Source organism: Procambarus clarkii, chromosome 36, assembly GCF_040958095.1.
Source record: "Procambarus clarkii isolate CNS0578487 chromosome 36, FALCON_Pclarkii_2.0, whole genome shotgun sequence".
NCBI classification, from domain to species: domain Eukaryota; kingdom Metazoa; phylum Arthropoda; class Malacostraca; order Decapoda; family Cambaridae; genus Procambarus; species Procambarus clarkii.
In genome coordinates, this window is record NC_091185.1 from 3,828,012 (window position 1) to 3,848,979 (window position 20,968).

Genomic DNA, 20,968 nt, shown 5'->3' on the forward strand with positions numbered 1-20,968 from the left:
CGTTTGCTCCTTATGCAAGTTACACTGAACCTTTCAAAATTACTGGGTCAGATTAATATCTTCCAATTTCTTCAGTATTTTAAAGGTCTGGGTGAGCTCAGCTCGGGCACGACGGGTTAGTAACGATGTTAATCCAGAGTCCTTCCAGCAATCCTAATATTAGAGATGACAGTTTTGGGATGATTTTTGTCACTTTGCATAGAACTTTTTCCAAAACAAATTCAGACATATAAATAATATATTGATAATACAGAATTTAGTTTGGATATAAATATCATATGTAATAATTATGCAAGTAAAAATAGGAAGCATTAATTTGTTCACATAACTTTTGTGTAGCACAGGATGGTCGTGATAATCCAGTGGCAGCAAAATGCAGTTATAGTACTATGCCTGGCCATCAGGTAAATTTCTGCAGTCACCCTGAACTGGACTTGAAGTCGTCAATGCCCACAGTGATGACCTTTCATCTACAGACTGTGACTCTGCATCTACATCTACTGATGACCTTTTCATCTACAGACTACTGACTGTGCACCATCAGCAGCCAGCCCCAAGCTACAATGTTGTGCATAAAGCATTGGTAAATAGCATCCAGATTATCACACTTACAAGGTTTCAGTGTTTTATGTCACTTCTCTTTCCACCACTGATCTACATTTTATTTACAAACTATATGATCGGCAGATGAAAAGTCATAATAATGTGGCTGAAAAATGTTGACCAAACCACACACTACAAATGTCGTCGTCTCTTCAATTTCTAGTGTGTGGCTTGGTCAATATATGATCTGCTACCTTAGCTGATATTTTTTGTTTGGTCATAAACGGTACTAGTACTAATGCCATACTCCTCTGCCACATGCTTGCCTCCCCAGCCACGATCACATTTTTCTAATAACTTGATATTATTATTCATAGTAAGGAAGATGAGATTACCCGTCTGATATACCCAAACTACTCTTGCTGGACGACATGCCTTCTACTCACAAATAATGATATATCAGAAGAAAAGTCACAAATGTGTTTGTACAATTTATAGTATACTACAAATTTAGTCAAACATTTTTAATACATACTAGTAATTTCCTTACTTTAAATAATACTTGCAAATAAGCATTATTATTATTATACTGTACTTATAAATACTGTACTTACAAATCTAGATTGGCAAAAATAAAAAAGAAAGAAGTATTATTTAATGGCAATTTGTTTACACATCATGAACTGATGATCCTGAATTTTACAGCAACCCTCTCCAGGTTCCAATTTTTTCAAAGAATCTAAATTCCTAAGATGAAAATCTGTTGGGAAGATTCAATCCTTTATTTGGAGGACTTAGTATTGTGGAGGTCCAGATTTTCAAGGATGCATCCATCAAAGAATGGCAGCCTTATAAAAAGAAATCCTTTCTAATGAAAAAAAAAAAATAAGCAAAAATTGACGTAAAAAATGCATTCTTCAACAAGTGCATTATTCACCAATTACAGCTAACCAGAGGATGAAACACTGCCCCAGGTGTTAATATTCTAATCTATCTCTTTAATTCACTTTAAACTTTTGTTCAGCTTATTTTCTGTATGTGTCATGCTATAACAAAAGCATAACATGTTTGATTTTATTGAATGTATTCAGAAGCACTATCAAACCACACAAACTGCACTTTTATCCATAAATTCTTCTTACTCTACTGTATTAAATATAAAAATAAAATACTGGCCAAGTTTCAGCTACAGTTCAATACAGACTGAGCAGCAGCCTCTCTTATATTGTTTTAATATTAAGTCATACAAATAGAAAGATTCATTTATACCCCTCATAAATATGTCAACAAGAATTCAGTTTATTTAAAGTTGTCTTACTCATTCCACATTGCTAAATTATAATTTTTGGAGCTTGTAAAAAGCTCCATTATCAGAAAATGTGTAAATTAACTCTCAAAGGTATAATAATCCTCCGAGGGATTTCTTCAGAACAGGAATTCCTATGGCATTGGCACTACAGCAGTACATGTTTGTAAATCAGATCATTGAAAATCTTTGCCAGACTACAAAGTTCCTGAGAGTCATTGTGAAATAAACATTCCAGTAAGAATAACAGATCTTCATGAGGGTCTGTTCTTAAGCAACCATAATGTTCAGTAATGTGTTGATTGTTTGTGATGTGTGTGTGTGTGTGTGTTAATCATATACTGTATATATATATGAATGTTTTGTACTGAATGGGGTGAGAATAGCTTGAGCTACCTCATCCCTTTGTGTGTATTTATACCTCAATATACATATTTCAATTTCAATTCAATTTCATTGTTCAAGCACAAACAAGCACAAACAAGTTGCAGTGACAATGTTCCTGACCATCAAAGGAAGCCAAAATCACCCTAATCAGCAAACAAAATATCAGATTTTGAGCTGGGGCCTAGGTGGGACCTAGGCCCGACTTGCAGTTGTGCTGCCACCTGGTGGGGGTTAGAGTACTTAACAGGTGGTTTGCTTGCTAATTAGGGGTACTCTGGGCTGTGCTTGTTGTCATTTTAGATTCAGCTACTCGGAACAAAAGTTCCAAAGTAGCACAAGTCATGGTGTGCCCGTAGTGGACTTACCTGGCACAGGAGCAGGGCTGCTTTTTTTCTTTTGCTTTGCTGGTCATTACTGGTACCTACTTGTACTTAGCATTAGAACAATCCCTAGCAATATCTGTTTTTCTTTCTGGATAGTTTATTCCCAGTGATTACCAGTGTTTTTATTTGGTTCGCCAACAATGCTGCTGCATGATCTAATGCACATACATATGTGCCCTTGTAACAATTTATGCCCCTTGTGTTCCTCTCTACATGCATCATGATCCTGTGAATGCAGAGGATACTATACCTTTGGGAACAACAGGAAAATACATCTCAGATACACATATAAGAAACAAATTGGGCTAAAATTGTCTAAGTTCAAAAGTATGGATGTCATACAGTATATGTGTGCGGGATGGAGGGGAACAAACACAAAATCAAAAAAAAAAAATTTAAGCCTGAATATACAGAACATCACAATAATGAGTAACATTATACAGGATGGACCAAAATATTGACACTGTTTTTGTATGTCTAAACCGGGTATTAGTTTTCAACCACACTATTGTGACTTATTTTCTGCATGTTAAATAGCACATTACTGAAACACTGTGTTTTGCATTTTAATCAAAATTACAGTATAAACAACATATGAATTAGTGATAAATGTTGACACATTGTTCATAAAAAGAGCACAAAATAATTCCTAACTGTATTTTATTTAAACCACACTAAGATTTAGAAAACAATCTTAACCCTTAAAATTATAATATATAATTATTACTAGCATATATAAAATTATATACAGCCTGGCAATTTATTGCAGTCCTGAAATGTCATATACATCCTTCCATACACTACATTAGTAGTTACATTAATAAGGCATACAGTTCAAATGCTCATAAAATATGAGTCACTGGACAGAACACAGAAATGGTACTGTAAACGTTTGATTTTGTCACCTAACGACTAGATATAGTGCCTTTGTACGATCACTTTGGTTATGATAATAAAATAGCAATTCTAAAAATCTATTACAGTATTAGGTTTTGATTAGAATTGCTCTTCAAAATCTAAAGCTATGTTAGGATGTATCTTAACTACCTTTAATGGAGGAAATGGTCCCTTTCCCCATACAGTATAGTATGTGCAAGAATAAATAAAAAAATCAAATCCTTTTTTCATGTTATGAAATCAAAGAGGAACACAAATTATTATTTCAACAGGCAAACACATTTACCTACCTCATTGGCTGGTAGAATGTGTATTTGGAGCCTAGAATGAGGATTTGTCTACTGTTTGGAGCTCAAAGTGATCTGGGTTGCCACCCTAGTGGCAGTCAATCACTTCACAGTTAGGGGTAAGTAAGTAATTATCAAAAGAAGGCACCAAACCGGGAAGGCTATGTAGCACCATCAAATGTGCGGGATAATCAGAGGGCGCTAAATATCACCAAGGATGCCAATACGAGAATAGAAACGCATATGGTGAACGATATCAAAAGTATCCGAGTCACCAAGAATACTATCGAGGAACAAGCGACCGCAGGGAACGGTCGGAAAACAACAGTTAGGGGTATTTACCCCAAGTAACAAGCTCCTCATTACCATGGGATACCTAAAATTCAAGCAGTTGCTTGTTTTGTTGTGCTCATGTTTTCTGGTGTTTTTTCTCTTGGTTTGGATTGATCTCCAGACCCAAAGCTCCCCTCATCTCGCAAAGAGCCAAATTCTGGTCCTGGCTCCCAGTAAGAAAGGGTCTGTCTCTGAGTTCTGGTACATCTTCCTAAGGTTTTAATAGACCAGTGTTTAGCTCTGGTCATGAGAAAGAAATGTAGACAAGCATCTCCTTGTACAGTACTAAACATGCTTCTACTTAGTGATATTCCAGGCATGAAACATTAAGATAATTACACAGTTACATCCTGCATAGTTTACTGCTTGCTCCAGAGAATGAAGTGGGAAAAGTTGTGTAAAATATAGGTATGTGATGTCAAAACATATTCACTTTGTCCTTAACATTTCTATAGTTATCCTGCACCTCCTGGAACTTTGTGATGCTTTGGCAAGTGTTGACGAAGATTGTGGTACTTGGCATCACCATAATCCAATCCCAGAAGTCTGATAAAATAAGAGGAAAATGTTGAATTAAAACCACATGAAGGGTTAAGAACATAATAAAATGGAAACTGCAGGAGGCCTACTGGCGTATACTAGACAACTCCTATTTGTACCAACCCAAATTCATTCATTCATGTGTTTAACTTGTACTTAAAACAGTCTAGCAACCCCATGTTTATTATGTTACACAGTAATTTGTTCCATAAACCAAAAACCCTGTTTCCTAACCAGTATTTTCGTGAATCTAAACTTTACTTTATATCCAGGTTGAATCCAACGAGAATATTTGGATGGGTTCCTTGATCTTTTGGATGCTACATTGTTGACAACTTCATGCAATGTTGAACAAGATAAACCTTATATTGTATAATGTGAAAATTTATTCACAAACATTAATTCAATATACAAATGACATACTGTATATAAATTGATAAGATAAAGATTTGTCTATAGCAATTCTCTTTTCTCCTCCAAATGCACTTACCGTACTGCATGTAAATAAGAGTAAAGTATAGGGTAATGGAAATGGAAAAAAAAGTCTTACTTGTATTCAGCAACGAGGGAAGCAATTGTATCATCTTTGGAAGCAATTAAACTGCGTAAATGTGAGACTTCCCTATTTGAACGCTTCCAAGCTGACTTTGCTGCCTTTAAGGCACCTTCACTCTCAGCAAAACGTCCACTCCAAGTCAATCGTTCCTCCTGTGTTTGAGTGATTAAGGTGTACATGAGATAATATTTTGGCTTATAAGTTCCCATAGTTCCACATTGTTGGGGAGAGATTAATACATAACACTAACACAGGCTTTGAGGCCCTATGGCAACTACTGACTTTTACCAGAATGCAACTCACAACAGTTGCTAACTAGTGGGTGTCTATTTAATGCTAAGTAAACATCGGGTGAAAGGAAACATGCCCAAACATCTCTATCTTGCCACAGAAAACAAACGTGTGACCTTTCGGTTGTCACCTAACTGCCCTGACCACTGCACTAATTATTGTGATAGTATGAAAGTATTAAACTAATACACACCTTGAGTTTCTGTGACAGTACCCCAACAGTTGCACTACGCAAAGTGACTTCTCGTGAAAGCTCCTCTGTCTCTTTTCGTTGAGCTACTAATGCATCCAGGAGCTTTTCTCGATCTTCAAGAAGTTCACTGTTAAACAAATCATGTTTACTACATTATTATACACAGTACAGTATTTATAAATATAAATATACTAAGATTTTTTTTTTAAATAAATTCAAAGATCCATTAATCATAAGTAAGCACTAAGTAGATTGTTGACATATTCACAAAGAGTTTATCACTTTACTGGCCAACACTTAAAAATAAAGTACAGTATTGAAAGAAATTAAATGCTAATTTCTGGGAGGGCCCACAGTAGCTTCCCATTTCTTAAGGCTTTGGTACCACAGAATGTTTCAAACATAAACCCTAGCTCCAACTAACCCAACCGAAACCAGATGGTTGTTCTGGACATCTAGAATCCTGGCTTGCCACTACGCCGCATCCTCATATCCCAGTTATGAGAACAAAACTGATGGATGTAACAAAGGATGCAACAGTTCCAAGAAAATACCAGGAAAATACGAAGAAAAGAAAGGATACACATGAGGGAGGAGTTGCAGCTCTATTGATGCAACAACATTTGAAGAGACAGAGAATCCAGAGGTAACCAACCCACAGGATTTCATACTTGACATAATAACAGTGAGGAACATAATGATAATGGTATATCTTGAGGTTATCTTGAGATGATTTCGGGGCTTTTTTTAGTGTCCCCGCGGCCCGGTCCTCGACCAGGCCTCCCCCCCCAGGAATCAGCCCGACTCATTCCTCACTCATTCCGACTCATTCCGACTTCATTCCGACTCATTCCTCAGCCAGGAATCAGTGGTAGGTGGTAATTACAACCTGCCATTAACTACAGGACGGTCAAGGGAGGAATATGATAAATGCAATGAAACATGCCTGAAGATAATAGAAAAGGTGGCCACAGCAGCAAGAAGAGCAGAAGCAAAGATCATAATACTCGGGGATTTTAACCAGAAGTAAATAGACTGAACCAAGAATCCTCATAGTGGAGATGAAAGATGGAAGGCAAGATCTGTAGACCAACACTTGCTGTGGCAGCACATCAAGGAGCTGACAAGAGAAAGGGACGATGACCTACCAGCTACCCTAGACCTGGTGTTGACCCAAAACAAAGCTGCAGAGAACTTCAAAATATAAGTTGTCATTATGAGTCAGTGACCCCTGAATTATCATGTTCGATTACATTGTAGAATTAAAAGTGTTGAAAACAAGATAAAGAGCATGAGAGGATACAGAAGAGAGGATTACAGGAGGGTTAAGGCTTATCTTCAGGATGTTCAATAAGAGGCTGAAATAGAAGGGAAGTAAGCAAATGAAATGATGACACTCTTAACAGAGAAATGCAAAGAAGCAACAGAACAACAACCCATGTTGTCAACCCATGTATGTTTTTTTTTTTTTTTTTTTTTTTTTAAATCAACGCTGTTTGAATGTAATTTTCTGTAATAATTTGTAATTGTATTTGTGCTGCTTTTTTAACAATGTTCCCCCCTCTTTTACTTCTATTTTTATTTGTACTCAACACATTTTATTCTTTTTACCCATTAGTTTTAAGCTTTAGTCATTAATGTTTTTTCCTGCCCGAAACGCTTTGCGTAATAGTGGCTTTAGGCATTGTATGTACTAGCTCTATCTATAAAGCCAACAAACATTGTAAAATCTCTTTATGTATGTACCTTTACCTAAATAAAAATTATTATTATTATTATTATAACAGTTCGTACCTCTCATAAAGTGGATGAGAGAACAGCAAACCAATGGTTTCACTGTGTAAGAAGGAAACGGAGTAAAATGAAAAAGTCATAGAGAAATTATAGGGATATAGATATAGAGGCTAATATTGAGGCACTTAACAAGAGCCAAAAATAAGTACATCAGAATCTGGAGGCCTGCAGAGCAACAGCTTGAAAATTACACTGCAGCAAGAGCAAAAAGACAACCCTAAGCTCTATAACCTGACCTGCCATCTAGTGGTGATCAGGTTCATCACAGAGTATTTACCATGCAGCAATGATTGTCTTGTTTACCTCTTAGGATACTACTTTCCTTCAGTTATCTCAAGGATATTAGTTTCCTTCAAGCAGTTGCTTGCCTGTTGTACCTATCCTTTACTGTGAGTATTCCTCTGTTTTTGGTTGATTTCTGATTCCTAAGCTTACCTAACCCCATAGAGAACCAAATTCTGGTTCTGACTCCCAGAGTAAGGGTACACCTGGTATGATACCCCAAAGCTCAGCAGTACCAACACTTAAACTAGGAAGATACAGTGGGGAACCCTCCCACAAAATATTCTTAATTCAAGAAGTAAACGAGTGTGAAGTAACACAAACCTGCAGACTGCTGTGAGGGACTTTAGTCGAGACTGAGCCAAGCGAACTGCTGTGTGCATTGCCTTCAGGGATCGTTCCCGCCGCTGAACCCTGCACTCGGTCTTCCTGAGTGGTACAGAATATATGCTAGTTATGCATGATACAAAACTAACCCACACACATGAAATGAAATGAGTGTCAACATTTTAGTCCATCCTGGACCTTTATCAAATTGTGACAAGAAAGAAGGGAACTATCAGGGAGGAAAAGTGCCAACCCATTAAGACTATATAGCACTTGGAAGGGGTCAGGATAAGGATTTGGGATAGTGGAAGTGAGAATCAACATAAGGCATAAGAGAAGGCAAGGACTAAAACATCATCACCATCATTTCATTTCATATATGTGGGTTGGGTTACTGTATTTATTTCAGCCACATTATTGTGATTTAAACCCTGCAAAATTGTATTACCTATGAAATAAAACTCACATGCCGAGCTTCATCTTGTATTTCAAACCCGTTTCATTAGTTTAAGTAGTTCTTGTAAATAACCATTAAAAACAATCTTGATTGGTGGTATTATGTATACATACAATACACCTCGCTTAATAATACAGTATAAAGTATTATGGTGGAATCTCAATTGGCATGTCATCACACATACTATCTCTGAACTGCAAATGTAATCACCTATCCATAGACACCCAACATTGGGCACTTACATCTAAGGATAAGGGTAATAAACCAATGCATAATGCATAATCTGCACAGCACTGCAGCCATGGGGTCCAAGTCGAGCTGAGGGACCACCATGCTCTCAAACCAAACTCATTCATATATACATATGTCTAACCTACACATGAAACAATCCAGCGATCCCATATCTATTATGATACATGGTAATTTACTCCATAAATTAGCAACCCCTATTTCAAAACCAGTATTTATCCAGGTCATTCCTGAATCTAAACTTTTCAAAATTTATACCCATTGTTTCAAGTTTATAGTTTGTGTTGATATATTTAAAACCTTATTTATATCCCCTTTGTTATACCCTTTTATCCATGATCACTTCACTGATATCCAACACCAATGCACACATAGCCAGTTATCACATAGCCAGCCCTCAAGACTAAATTAAATGCTTCTCTCAAATTTGCCATCCTGTAAAATGGGCCGATATAAATCTGGGTATCATAGTCTTTATTTATTAAATAGCATGCAAGTGCAATAATGAAAATATGGGTTGAGTGTAAGGCTTACCTTAGCATATGGATGCTATAGATACTGGCGTAGAAGACTGGAAGAAGAGTACAGTGTCAGCTATTGAAATGATCTAAAAGAATGGCATGACACTGTTCAAAAAAGTTATTTCGGAAAAAGCTTAGGGAAGTTGAAGGGCTGATAAAGATGAACTGCACAGAATATGGTGTTGATAGTGAAACAATAACTGCATATTCAAATGAAATTTAGAGGCATAGACAAAAATTTAGAATTTTAAATGTAAATGATAATCTCAATTCAGAATGAAGCACTCAAGCTCCCTTAAGCAAAGTCAACACTGCTTCCTGGACACCATTATGCAGTCAAGGCAGGTCAACATTCCATACCTGCGAAGCAGGGACCTCACAAACATCCTTGCCAGGTCATAAAGGTGAAAGGAAGAAACTAGAAATACTCAATCTAACATGGAATGACCTAAAGAAGGCTCAGTCATATAAACTAAGTCCTTCAAAGCACTATGTGGTATCACAGACATGGCAATGTAGGGCTCTCTTACTGTAACCTGACCTGTTGACCAGCCATTACCCCAGGCCACCAGATGGCATTACTGACAACATAAACAGGCTACCCTTCAGTTCAGACCACCTCACCCAGTCTACTTCATATGAACAACCTATAAAGCCAGGGAATAGCAAGGCAAAAGGTAAGAAACAAGAGCAACCATATATACTACTCTGAAAGGAGCTCTTATTATACTGTACAATACAGTGTGACTCCACTTAAATGGATTTTACTTTAATGGACTTTAATCATCCATATTTTAGCATAAGGATGCAGCAAACATGAGCAATTATGGTTGAGAACTATTGTATAGCAACATAAAACTGAGAAACTTCAGCCAAGCAGTGCCAAACAACTCTGAACTAGCTTATTCTAATATATCCCAACTACCCAAATGCCACCAGGGTGTGTTACAGGTTATACACAATGGTTGGGGTGAGCCAACCCTTCTACACTCAAAAGGCAATGAAACCCAACATGGTAAAGCCAGGAATCCAGAGCAGGAACGATAAACTACCAAGGTGACACTCTTTGGTAACTTCCCCAGTTTACTTATTATGGTGCCTGAGGAACTCTATATAAAGCAAGGATGAAAGTGCATGTACTCCTGTGTAATTGGGAGCAGAAGTATGCATCCTGAAGCAATGACTGGAAAACTCAGGTACAGGACAACGTTCCAAGGGTCACACATTTGCACTGAGAATGTGATACAGCAGACCAGATTAGCTGCAAGGACCCTGTTGAAACCCCAGAAGCCCCAGAGGTCAAATAGAAGCCGCAGACATGGAGAAGAAAAATCCAGCATTGAATACAATGAAGTGTTTCTTCTGCTGGACCCATTTCTATCCCAGACGTAACTACCTGAAATCCTTCAAGCCTAGGTGCTACATAAGGCTCTAAAGTAATCACGAACACCTACAGGGAACCACGACCAAAATCTGCCCCTTCAAAGGCATAGGGGGAGTGGAGATATATGCCACATTTGCAAAGAAAACCACCAGAAAGGTAGAGAGCATCAAAACAAGCAGCTGCTTGGACAACATTTGTAACCCTAATTTGAACAATGTACACATTTGTTGTCTAGGACCAACCACTTGCTAGCTCCAATCCCTCTCCCCAGATGGCACTCTCAATGATATGAGGGGTCCCGGGCAGCTACCCATCATTCCGCATCACCCCAAACTATGAGCTTTAATCATGACAGGAAGAAGGGCAAAAACAAGGAGATGCAGAGATACCCCACCAGAAAAAGATGTTTCATTACATTGAATTCTAGATTTTTGGGAGCACCCACTCTGTATCTCCACAAGCTAGCTCACTTAAAAGAAGAAACTAACAAAATTGGTAACCCATGGGGAGAGGAAATATAGCACGCGGGTGGGATATCTCATTTGCATCTCTTTATTCTTCTCTTTGCATTTGGTCTCTTAGTCCTTTTGGGATGATGCCTTCCCTACCTTAAGAAAGTTGGTAATGGAGTGCTGATGATGATTGCTTTCTAAAATTTTATGTGGAATACTATATATATACTGTAATATTTTTATTTCGTCAAAATGTTGGCATGCATGAAGCTTTATTACTACTGATTAAAATGTTACCAAACAAAGCTAATTTTGTTGTGATAAATGATATGGAAATCATTCAAGACACTCCTAGCTCCTAATATCATATACAGTATTTTTTTCACTCTTAATTTCCTATAGCAGAAATTTTTTCTAGATTTTTGTCAAAGCCATATTTAATATACATATGTAAGAAATAAGGTGCTGAATACTACAGTCAAGACAAATAAATTGAAAAAAATACAAATAAATTACATGTTATGAGACGCATAGTGCCCTTACCGTAATGAGCCTTTGAGCCCAGACACCTGAACACTCAGACTGTGGACATGAGTGGAAGTATCTGTCAGTTTTTCTGCCAAATGTTTTTTTTCATGCTTTGCAGCTTGCATTTTTCCCTTCAAGTTCACTGATCTTTGATCGTAAGCAGCACGCAGTTCTTCAAATAACCTGAAAGGGGATAAACATAAAATCTTGATAAAGAACTGTCCCTTTCTAATCTCTGCTTCAGTGGCTATCCTAGTTTATGCTCAGCTTATTACTCAGAGACATCAAGTGTCCCGAGTCTCTCTCATTACCTAGGGAACAAACACCCTTGCAATCTTCCTTGGCCTCTTCTACAAAGTAGGGAGTATAGAGTGATCAGTGATCAACCTTCACTGCCCTAAATACAAAGGAGGTAACAAGACGAACTCCCTCCAAGAAATGCTTTCGAAAAGGGACAAACTACCAAAACAAGAACCCTGACAACAATTAAAAAGCAATCCCAATGACTCTTTCCCCATTTACCATCAAGTGAAAGTCGGCCCACTATAAGCTCCGGCACTGATCCCACCTTCACTTTTCAGCCACTACACAACATGCAACCCTGGAGAAGAAGGAAAAGACAGAGCCGAGACAGTAAGCCACTATTGCAGGGTCAGGAAAGGGGAATTTCATTACATACAAACACTGGGACTGACATAGGGGAATTCGTAAAAATCGTGTTGAATATACAGTATTAAAATGGGTTTTTCTAGTGAACTCCGAGTAGCTCCCAACGTTCAAGTATTGGTATTGCCGAGTTTTAGTTACTGCAATGAGCCTGTGAAATCTACATTTGTTTACGTGGGGAGCCAAACCAGAATCTGATTCTCTACGAGGTGAGGGGATCTTGAGTATTATATATCAACCCAAACCTCAAGCAAAGTCATCAAAAAGAATAACAACAAAACAAGGAACAGCTTGAAGGGAACTTAATAATCCTGGTAAACAAGAACAGAGAGCATTGCTACAGTAAATATTCATTGGTAAATATTCTCATTGTGATGCAGACGACTGCCACCAGATGGTTGCCCAGGTTTTACATGCTCCAAAACATTTCTCAGAGTAAGTTTGAGTGTCTCATGGCCTTATTTTATTGCATTCAGTAATGTTTGCCTCAGTGTGGGTTGATCACTGATCCCACATATTCTCCTTGCCTTGTAGAATGGGCAAAGAGATTGCAATATCCCTTGTCCCCAGTAGGCAAAAGAGTCTTTTGGGATGCCTGGTGTTGTCATAGGCAATCCAGTAACGTCCAGAGCATTTGCAGGGAAGCCAATGAAGGAACTGCTTAGAAACTACCTTCCATGACAATCTTATAAGTTTCATAAGTGCATTCACAAGAATACATAACCTCAAGAGCAAGATAAGATATTGCTAATATAGTCTTGAAATTAGTCAAATATTCAAATATATTTAAAAAAAACAAGTGAATGAGCCTACAGTCAAGCCAATAGAAAACAGTTTACATTAGCCTCTAATTCTTCTATATATAAATGTATACTGAACAACTACTTTAATATTATTGAAAACTGATAATGGAGCTTCATTACCTTTGACATTCATCAACAGCGAACTGGTGCTCTTGCTTTGACACAGTGCCACGTAGTTCAGCGCGAAGAGCCCGACATTGCTTCTCCAACTGAGCACTCTCTACCTTCCATGTATCCAGATCAGATGACAAGGTATGGTTCTTAACCTCATATTCCTCTAACTTATCTTGCAGCCTCATTACTGGTTTGCCAGGGAGTAAGGGAATAAATATATATATATACACTGTATATATGTATACGTATATTATATATATGGAGTGTGGAGGAGTTTTCAGTTTTTATATATATATATATATAAAGCCACTAATTAGGTATAGTGTTTTAAGCATATCTAACTGGTTCACTGATTATGCCTTACCATTTATAGTTGTTGGTAATAAATACTGTTGGTTTATATATTTTATATTAACATTTTAAATGCTTTCATAAATCCCAATAAGAAGTATTACCATAAATTATTCTCACAACTATGACTTAAACAAATGAGAAAACAATTTAACCTTCTTGTTTCGAGTCTGCCACTTCCTGCTGCCTCTGCTGACGAAGGACCTGTATTTCTTGAAGCAAAATTTCCCTCTCCTCTAATAAGAGCCTGGCATCAGCAGCAACCATTTCAGCTTCCTCAGATCCAAGTGGTACCTAGATATAGTAATGCCAGTACAGTACAACTCAAGATTGCAATTACTGTATTTTTGACCCGAAGCCATGTTGTGTGGCAAGAGTAATATGGGGAACACCAGACAAGGTTAAGAAGAACTTCTTTACCATGGATTAGAAGTTAAGAGCTATTAATTAAAATTTGTATATTATGCAAATCTGGATTAGGTCTAGAACAATCTGGATGAGGTCTCTGGATGGAGATCTGGATTTTGGTGAACCGCGGGATTCATATTAGTGGTCCACGGGATTTAAAATTATGAATATAGCGATCCGTGAGCTCCGAAATGTTGGCAACCGCTGGTCTAGAATGATATGATCCATACTTTTGAGGGAGCTCTCTTCGTACTCTACTTACCAGATATAAATTTAACAACCAGGCAAATATACTATATTCACAAATGTTGTATCCACATACCCCTTACATCCACAACACCTTAATCACACACTGTATTGTGATTACATCCACACATACACATGTGGATAGGTACTGTTCAGTGTACAAAGTCCAAGCCTCGGGTTCCAGTGATCCGAGCACCTCTGCAGCTCACCAGTATTTCTTCTACCTGCTACTACAACCATGCCCTCTTAAGAACACCAAAAACATAGAGCATAAACAAAAGCATTTATTTATGGAATCATTTTCTTCATGTGACATGCACTTGGCATCTACAAAAATTAAGATATTTATCAGGAGAAAATGATAAGCCAATATGACTGTATAGCACTTGGAAGGGAAATATGAATGAACTGATATTGTAACGAAGTGAAGGAACAGTGCTAAACCCCTTGGACCACTAGGAGATCACACACTGACCTTGCAATAAGTAGGCCGTCACTACCGACTAGCCCAAGTGGCTGGTATATCTACTAAAATGGTTATCGATTTGTTCTTGGGCCCAACCCATGTGGACACTATAAATTCCTGTATGTAGGCTGATATAGGTTAATATGTATAAAAAAAAGCATCTAGATCCATAAATATCTAATAAATATGGTATTAAAATAATAAACATACCTCTGACTGTAGCTTCTCTAAACGATTGTGAAGCTTTTCATTTTCACAGACAACATCATTAACACGCAACATCATTTTCTCGAGTTTCTCAGTGCTGGACCTAAAATTAAAAAATGATTAATACAATACAGAGCTTCTCTCATATCAATAAAATATTGCAGCCAAATCATACATAATTCCTATACATAATTAATGTTGCTACAAGGCTTTGAAATAAACACTCAATATAGAGATATAGACATGCACCAAGATGATTAAATTGTTCTTTTTATAAATCCAAACCTCCATGTAATGGATGTCTCTAAAAATTTACTAAATTCAGCCACCGGATATCCCCCTCCACATTTCGGATTTGTCATAAGCGTGTCATGTAATGACTTTATATTATACAGTATGTATTTACCTATAAATACAAGACTTATCATGGTCATAATGTATGCATGCTATACAAATAGAAATGATTACAGTACAGTATTTTATTATTTGTACTATTATTTAAAGTAAATTCCTGTAGATCAGATTTGTTCACATTTTTGCTATTCTTGTGTTTTGTTATTCTCCAGTTAAGGTTCAAGTTTAGTTTAGTGGACGTCCCAGAAATGTTACTCTGAAAACGGTTGACACCATATTCTCTTAATAATTTATTGAAATGAGTTCACAAAATCTTGAGCCAGAGAAAATTTTATGTGTGGAAATGTCGACAGGTCTGATTCATTTAAGCCATAAGGGGGTTATGGCCCCTACCTTAGTAAAAAAAAATGAACTTTAGGGGCTGGATCATGGAAAATACTGAGGATAAGGATAAAATCTATTTACATTGAGATTCTCTTGGTAGATGTCCATCATATGAACAGGTAAAATTAATATTTTACTCGGTGAAATTCACTTCTAAAGCATTTGGAAAATTTAAAATACGAATGGTAACTCCTTTAATTTTGGATTGATTGCATCTTTAATGATTTTCATATACAAGCACAATATTAAAGATACATTTCATGCTGTTGAAAAACCATTAAGTATAATAAAACAAAATTATGATTCATTTTTATTTTGAATTAACATTAAAAATTTGAAAATTTGCTCAAATAACCAAAAAACTAAAAATTTAGTTGGAAAACCAGATTTTGCACAAGATACAGGCAGGAACATTATGACCAAAATTTTCAAGCGACCATAAAACAACTATAACTAAGCATAAGTCTTACTTAATTGTTGAATCCCGTTCAAAAAGAAGCTCGTCATAAGCTATGAGAAGCGCCTTCAACTTATAGATACTTTGACGACTGATATCTTTTGTGATACGCCTCGTTTCTTCTTCTCCTCGAAGTGGCCCATGTTTTATGTGATATCTGGAAGAAAGGAAAATGACTATATCCAAAACAGTATTCATCTCATAAACCTTAAGCCTCAATATGATAATACATTATTCATCTCATAAACCAATAATACAGTATTCATCTCATAAACCTTAAGCCTCAATATGATAATACATTATTCATCTCATAAACCAATAATACAGTATTCATCTCATAAACCTTAAGCCTCAATATGATAATACATTATTCATCTCATAAACCAATAATACAGTATTCATCTCATAAACCTTAAGCCTCAATATGATAATACATTATTCATCTCATAAACCAATAATACAGTATTCATCTCATAAACCTTAAGCCTCAATATGATAATACATTATTCATCTCATAAACCAATAATACAGTATTCATCTCATAAACCTTAAGCCTCAATATGATAATACATTATTCATCTCATAAACCAATAATACAGTATTCATCTCATAAACCTTAAGCCTCAATATGATAATACATTATTCATCTCATAAACCAATAATACAGTATTCATCTCATAAACCTTAAGCCTCAATATGATAATACATTATTCATCTCATAAACCAATAATACAGTATTCATCTCATAAACCTTAAGCCTCAATATGATAATACATTATCATATTGTATAATAATAATAATGATAATACATTATCATTATCATACTGTACAATATAATGGAATATTCACCCTTTATACATATCATCATGTAGTAACAAAAATAACCTGTGCTTCAAATAAAAAAAATGTTTTTTTTACCGGTTCAGTTGCTCATTGAGCCTCTTCAAAATATCCTTCAGGACATCAGTGTCATCCTTCCAACCTTTAAGCTCTTGATTCATCTTGGCAATGCTCTTAGTACTGTCATTTTTGTGCTCTTCTAAAGTTCTCTCTAACGTAGCTTTCTCTGCTGTCAGTATATGAAGTTGATTGGAAAGATTTTTCACTTCCCTCTTGAGTGCATCCATGGTTGCTTCTTCTGCATCGTTCTGATCTTGACTAGCAACATCTATAATATCAATTACTGTATATGTAAAAGTTAATTATTAACCAATTTATAATATTTGTACAGACAATTATGTAATTTTATGTAATTATCTTCTGTAATTTTAGAGTTAAACATTAAGGATAATTCTAATTTTAAATGATAAAATATATAAAAATTATCCATAAAATAATAGTCATTTTAAAAGCGATAATAATGAAAATAAAACACATCGAGTGTAATGAGAACGTCTCAGGAGCCCAAGCCTTTTGGGGCGACCCTGAGGCATCAGTGCTTAAGATTCTGAGGACCTACTGAAGAGATTAGCACACAAAATATAATAAAGAGTAATAAATGAAAAGCTTTTTATGGTGTAATGAAGTCAATAACGGCTGTAAGATAAAAAATAAATGTGGGGTTACTAACCTAAAGTATTAAATTTGAAAATAATGTAATAAATCTTTAGATAAAAAGTCATCAAGCAAATTATGATATAGTAAGTTGAAAGACAATGAGTTTAATGCCATGGCTGGAGAGGATCAGGATAGCATATATTTTAAATTAATACATACCCTAGACCAGCATTTATCAACCTGTTGAGAAATGGAACCTCACGGAACCCAGGTTGAGAAACACTACACTAGACACTTGCCATTCCACATAAAAACTCCTAGGAACACACAAAATTGAAATAAGTAAATTGATACTTAACAGATTAAATCTTTATCATCACATGAATCTTCCTTAGACCTTCATGCAAGAATAAAAATTATTAAATGCTAAGTAGATAAATTAATAGCCACCACACAGTATTGTGAAGAACAAACCTTGTATGTGATGTGTTTGTTGAGACTGTGCTGCCAGATACTGTGCAAGTTGATTGTACTGCTGGCGAATCTCTTCCATTCGAGCAATCACCGCTGCTCTGCTCTTTGCCATTGCTGGATCTGAAGCATCTGGCTGGAGATTCTGGTTCATTGGAAGAGAATCGATATTTCATCTCGTATCGCACAAATAAACAAGAAATGGATTATCTTTTCAGAAAAAGAGAAATAACACTAAAACCTCTACTATTGATTACTTAACTGAAGGACTCATTCACACAGTTTTGTATTGGTGGAATAGTATCACGAACAAGGCCGTTTGCAACTGCAACAAGAAGATGCATTTACATACCATGTGGGCTTTTTTCACCTGACCATGGAACTCGCATCACTTATGCACACAATCTAAATCTTTTGCATCACAATTGCCTGTATCTTGACTTTTGTTATCATAAATTCAGTTTGTTGTGATCATGTGTCCTAAGCATGTTATATCATTTTGGCAAAAGTCCTCAATCATTAAATAAATGTATTATATCTTGTTAATGCTGGAAATTATAAACTTAATTTTTTCATACATTTAACTTAGGATGAGAGCGAGGTGTCATTAATAGTGCTACTATCTAGTTTTGAATGAATATTGTGTTTAACTTCGAGAAAATTTTGAAATTATGAAAACAAATTGATATATGGGTATCGAGTGTGGAACCTTAGCTATCTGAATGTGTGGCTACGCAGATAGCAGACATTCCACTAAAACTTTAAAACTTTTACAACAATTGTACTGAATTCAAAATTACCACCTTAATTAAAAAAAAATTCCTATAACTATCCTACTCAAGGAACTTTAAAGAATACAGTACTTAATCATTATTATAGATACAAAAAGGTCCCAACCCTACATGTATGAAATTAAATTAAACGAGTGACATTTCAGTCTCATTTGATAGCATTACCGTTTTAAAAATTTGGTATACATCCAAGGTGTTTAACTTATATTCAGCCAAAAATGTACTTAATGTACCAAACATCTTCCAACTGTACACACACATTTTAGACAAATTTTGGTAAACATATTTTAGCTAAAAACATAATCACAGCACTGTGCTTGATTCGCCACTTGTGTAAGAACTCGCACTGCTTTTTTGAAAACTTACAGAAAATGTGACTTTCTCCTCCATTATCTTGGTGACGTGCTATCTGGAGTTTGGAACTAAATCTCCACACACCATGATTTAGTGGAAGAAAAACTCAGAACTCCAATAACATCTGCTACTCTGTCAAAAGGCCAGATTACTTGCTATTAACCACAGTAGAATTGAAACACATTTTTTTTTTTTCAAAACCATTGATGTCATTACTTCTAGTTACAGTTTAAAAAAACCTTACTGCATTACTAATTTCACATTTACTACAAAAACTGTTCTAAAAAACAACTGATCCTAATACCTATTAAGACCAATCAGGTAAATATTTTCTTATACTATACTAGCATCCCCTGGAAATGCAAGCGCCAGAACTATATACTACACAATGAGCCAATTATCCAGGAAACTCTTCCTAGACAGATGTAATAGAACCCATAATCACCACACCATAAATAAATATCTTTGACATCTTCAGAATTGAACTTAATCTGTGTAAACACTATGCAAATAAAGGAACCTAGTCTATGGAACTCACTCCCTAATGAATTGAAAGCTGTCCTATTTTTGCCTTATTCAAAAATAAAACCCAAAAGTACCGAATTTCATCTTCATAGTTCCCTACCTAGTGCTTTAATCTAACAGATAATTTTAAGTAGGTAATTTCTAGCAAAACTTAAAAAAAAATTAACAGGTACATTGTAAAAAAAATTGACAAAGATTAATAGGTACATTAAAGTACCTACCTAAAGTGAAATTGAAATTGAAATAAGTTTATTGAGGTAAAATACACACAAAGGGATGAGGTAGCTCAAGCTATTCTCACCCCGTTCAGTACATCGTGTTAATACATACATAGACACACATCACAAACAATAAACATATTACCAAACATTCTGAGAGATAAACATCTACATTTCCTATACCTAAAGTAGTTGCTCCTTACGGCAGATAAACACACTGTACAGTGCTTGGTGATACCCTGGAGCTGCCCCCGCGGAGAGACGAGCAGCAGTACCCACCCAGTAAAGATCTTCTTCTTATTTATAGTAGGTGGAGTTTGCAAGCAATAAAGATCTAATTGGAAGCCCCAGCACAGGAATCCTGACTGCCACCAGGCATCAGCTGGGCTCTCCCTGTGTGTAAACAAACAGACGACGTCGCGCCACGTCGCTTGTGGCTCGGCACCGATGCCAGACCTCAGTTGCTGAAAGTAGCAAGCTGAAGGTCTAAAAGGTGCAAATTTTTAATAAAAGAAGCCCAATATTTTATATATTAATTTATTGTGTCAGAAGACAGGCAGGCAGTTTATACATACAGTGGACGTTAGGCTTAAATCGAGCCCCGTCCCCCCAAGGGTCGAATTATTGATTCTTCCCAGGATGCAACCCAACAAGCTAACAAATTTATGGGTACCTATTTACTTCTAGGTGAACAGTGGCATGAGTTGATAGGAAATGCGCCCACTTATTTCTGTTCCGCCCGGGATTCGAACCCGATGGGCACTTGCCCGGGGCCTCACGAGCATATGACATGTTAAATTAATTACGGAAGCAGAATGTTTAAATACTGTATTTAAATCGTGTTGCAAGCACATTTATATAGCATAACCCTACATCCTGGTGTGCGACTAAATACTAAATATTTAAGATATATATTTTCCCAAGTGAATAACCCTTTCAACAGAAA

The 20,968-nt window shown here is 36.2% G+C and overlaps 1 protein-coding gene across 10 annotated transcripts; it reads right to left on the minus strand.

Annotated features, from left to right (window-relative positions):
- Positions 1 to 1,021: 1,021 nt before the first annotated feature.
- On the minus strand, positions 1,022 to 20,449 carry LOC123756143 (centrosomal protein of 89 kDa). Of its 10 annotated transcripts, none has more exons than XM_069336480.1 (13): positions 20,302 to 20,449; positions 19,292 to 19,406; positions 18,138 to 18,279; positions 17,085 to 17,349; positions 16,180 to 16,323; positions 14,975 to 15,074; positions 13,800 to 13,938; positions 13,300 to 13,480; positions 11,726 to 11,893; positions 8,117 to 8,221; positions 5,717 to 5,843; positions 5,227 to 5,384; positions 1,022 to 4,682 (listed from the first exon to the last, which is right to left on the minus strand). In XM_069336480.1, exons 2-13 carry the CDS (start codon positions 19,313 to 19,315, stop codon positions 4,592 to 4,594), a joined length of 1,644 nt encoding a protein of 547 aa, XP_069192581.1. In that variant the 5' UTR covers positions 19,316 to 19,406; positions 20,302 to 20,449; the 3' UTR covers positions 1,022 to 4,591. The 10 variants fall into 10 exon arrangements, with proteins under 10 accessions (XP_069192581.1, XP_045595150.1, XP_069192579.1 ...); XM_045739194.2 differs by having other exon boundaries at positions 17,085 to 17,334; positions 19,292 to 19,411; positions 20,302 to 20,443; XM_069336478.1 differs by having other exon boundaries at positions 19,292 to 19,411; positions 20,302 to 20,443.
- Between the last annotated feature and the right edge of the window lie 519 nt (positions 20,450 to 20,968).

Bases quoted from the DNA above. Each gene is read 5' to 3' on its own strand.
- LOC123756143 (XM_069336480.1), bottom strand. From the start codon at position 19,315: ATGGAGGAGAAAGTCACATTTTCT. The intron at 16,324-17,084 runs GTAAAAAAAACA...CCTTTCTTCCAG, and splicing joins CTCAATGAGCAACTGAACCG to ATATCACATAAAACATGGGC. The intron at 4,683-5,226 runs GTAAGACTTTTT...TTATTTTATCAG, and splicing joins TCCCTCGTTGCTGAATACAA to ACTTCTGGGATTGGATTATG.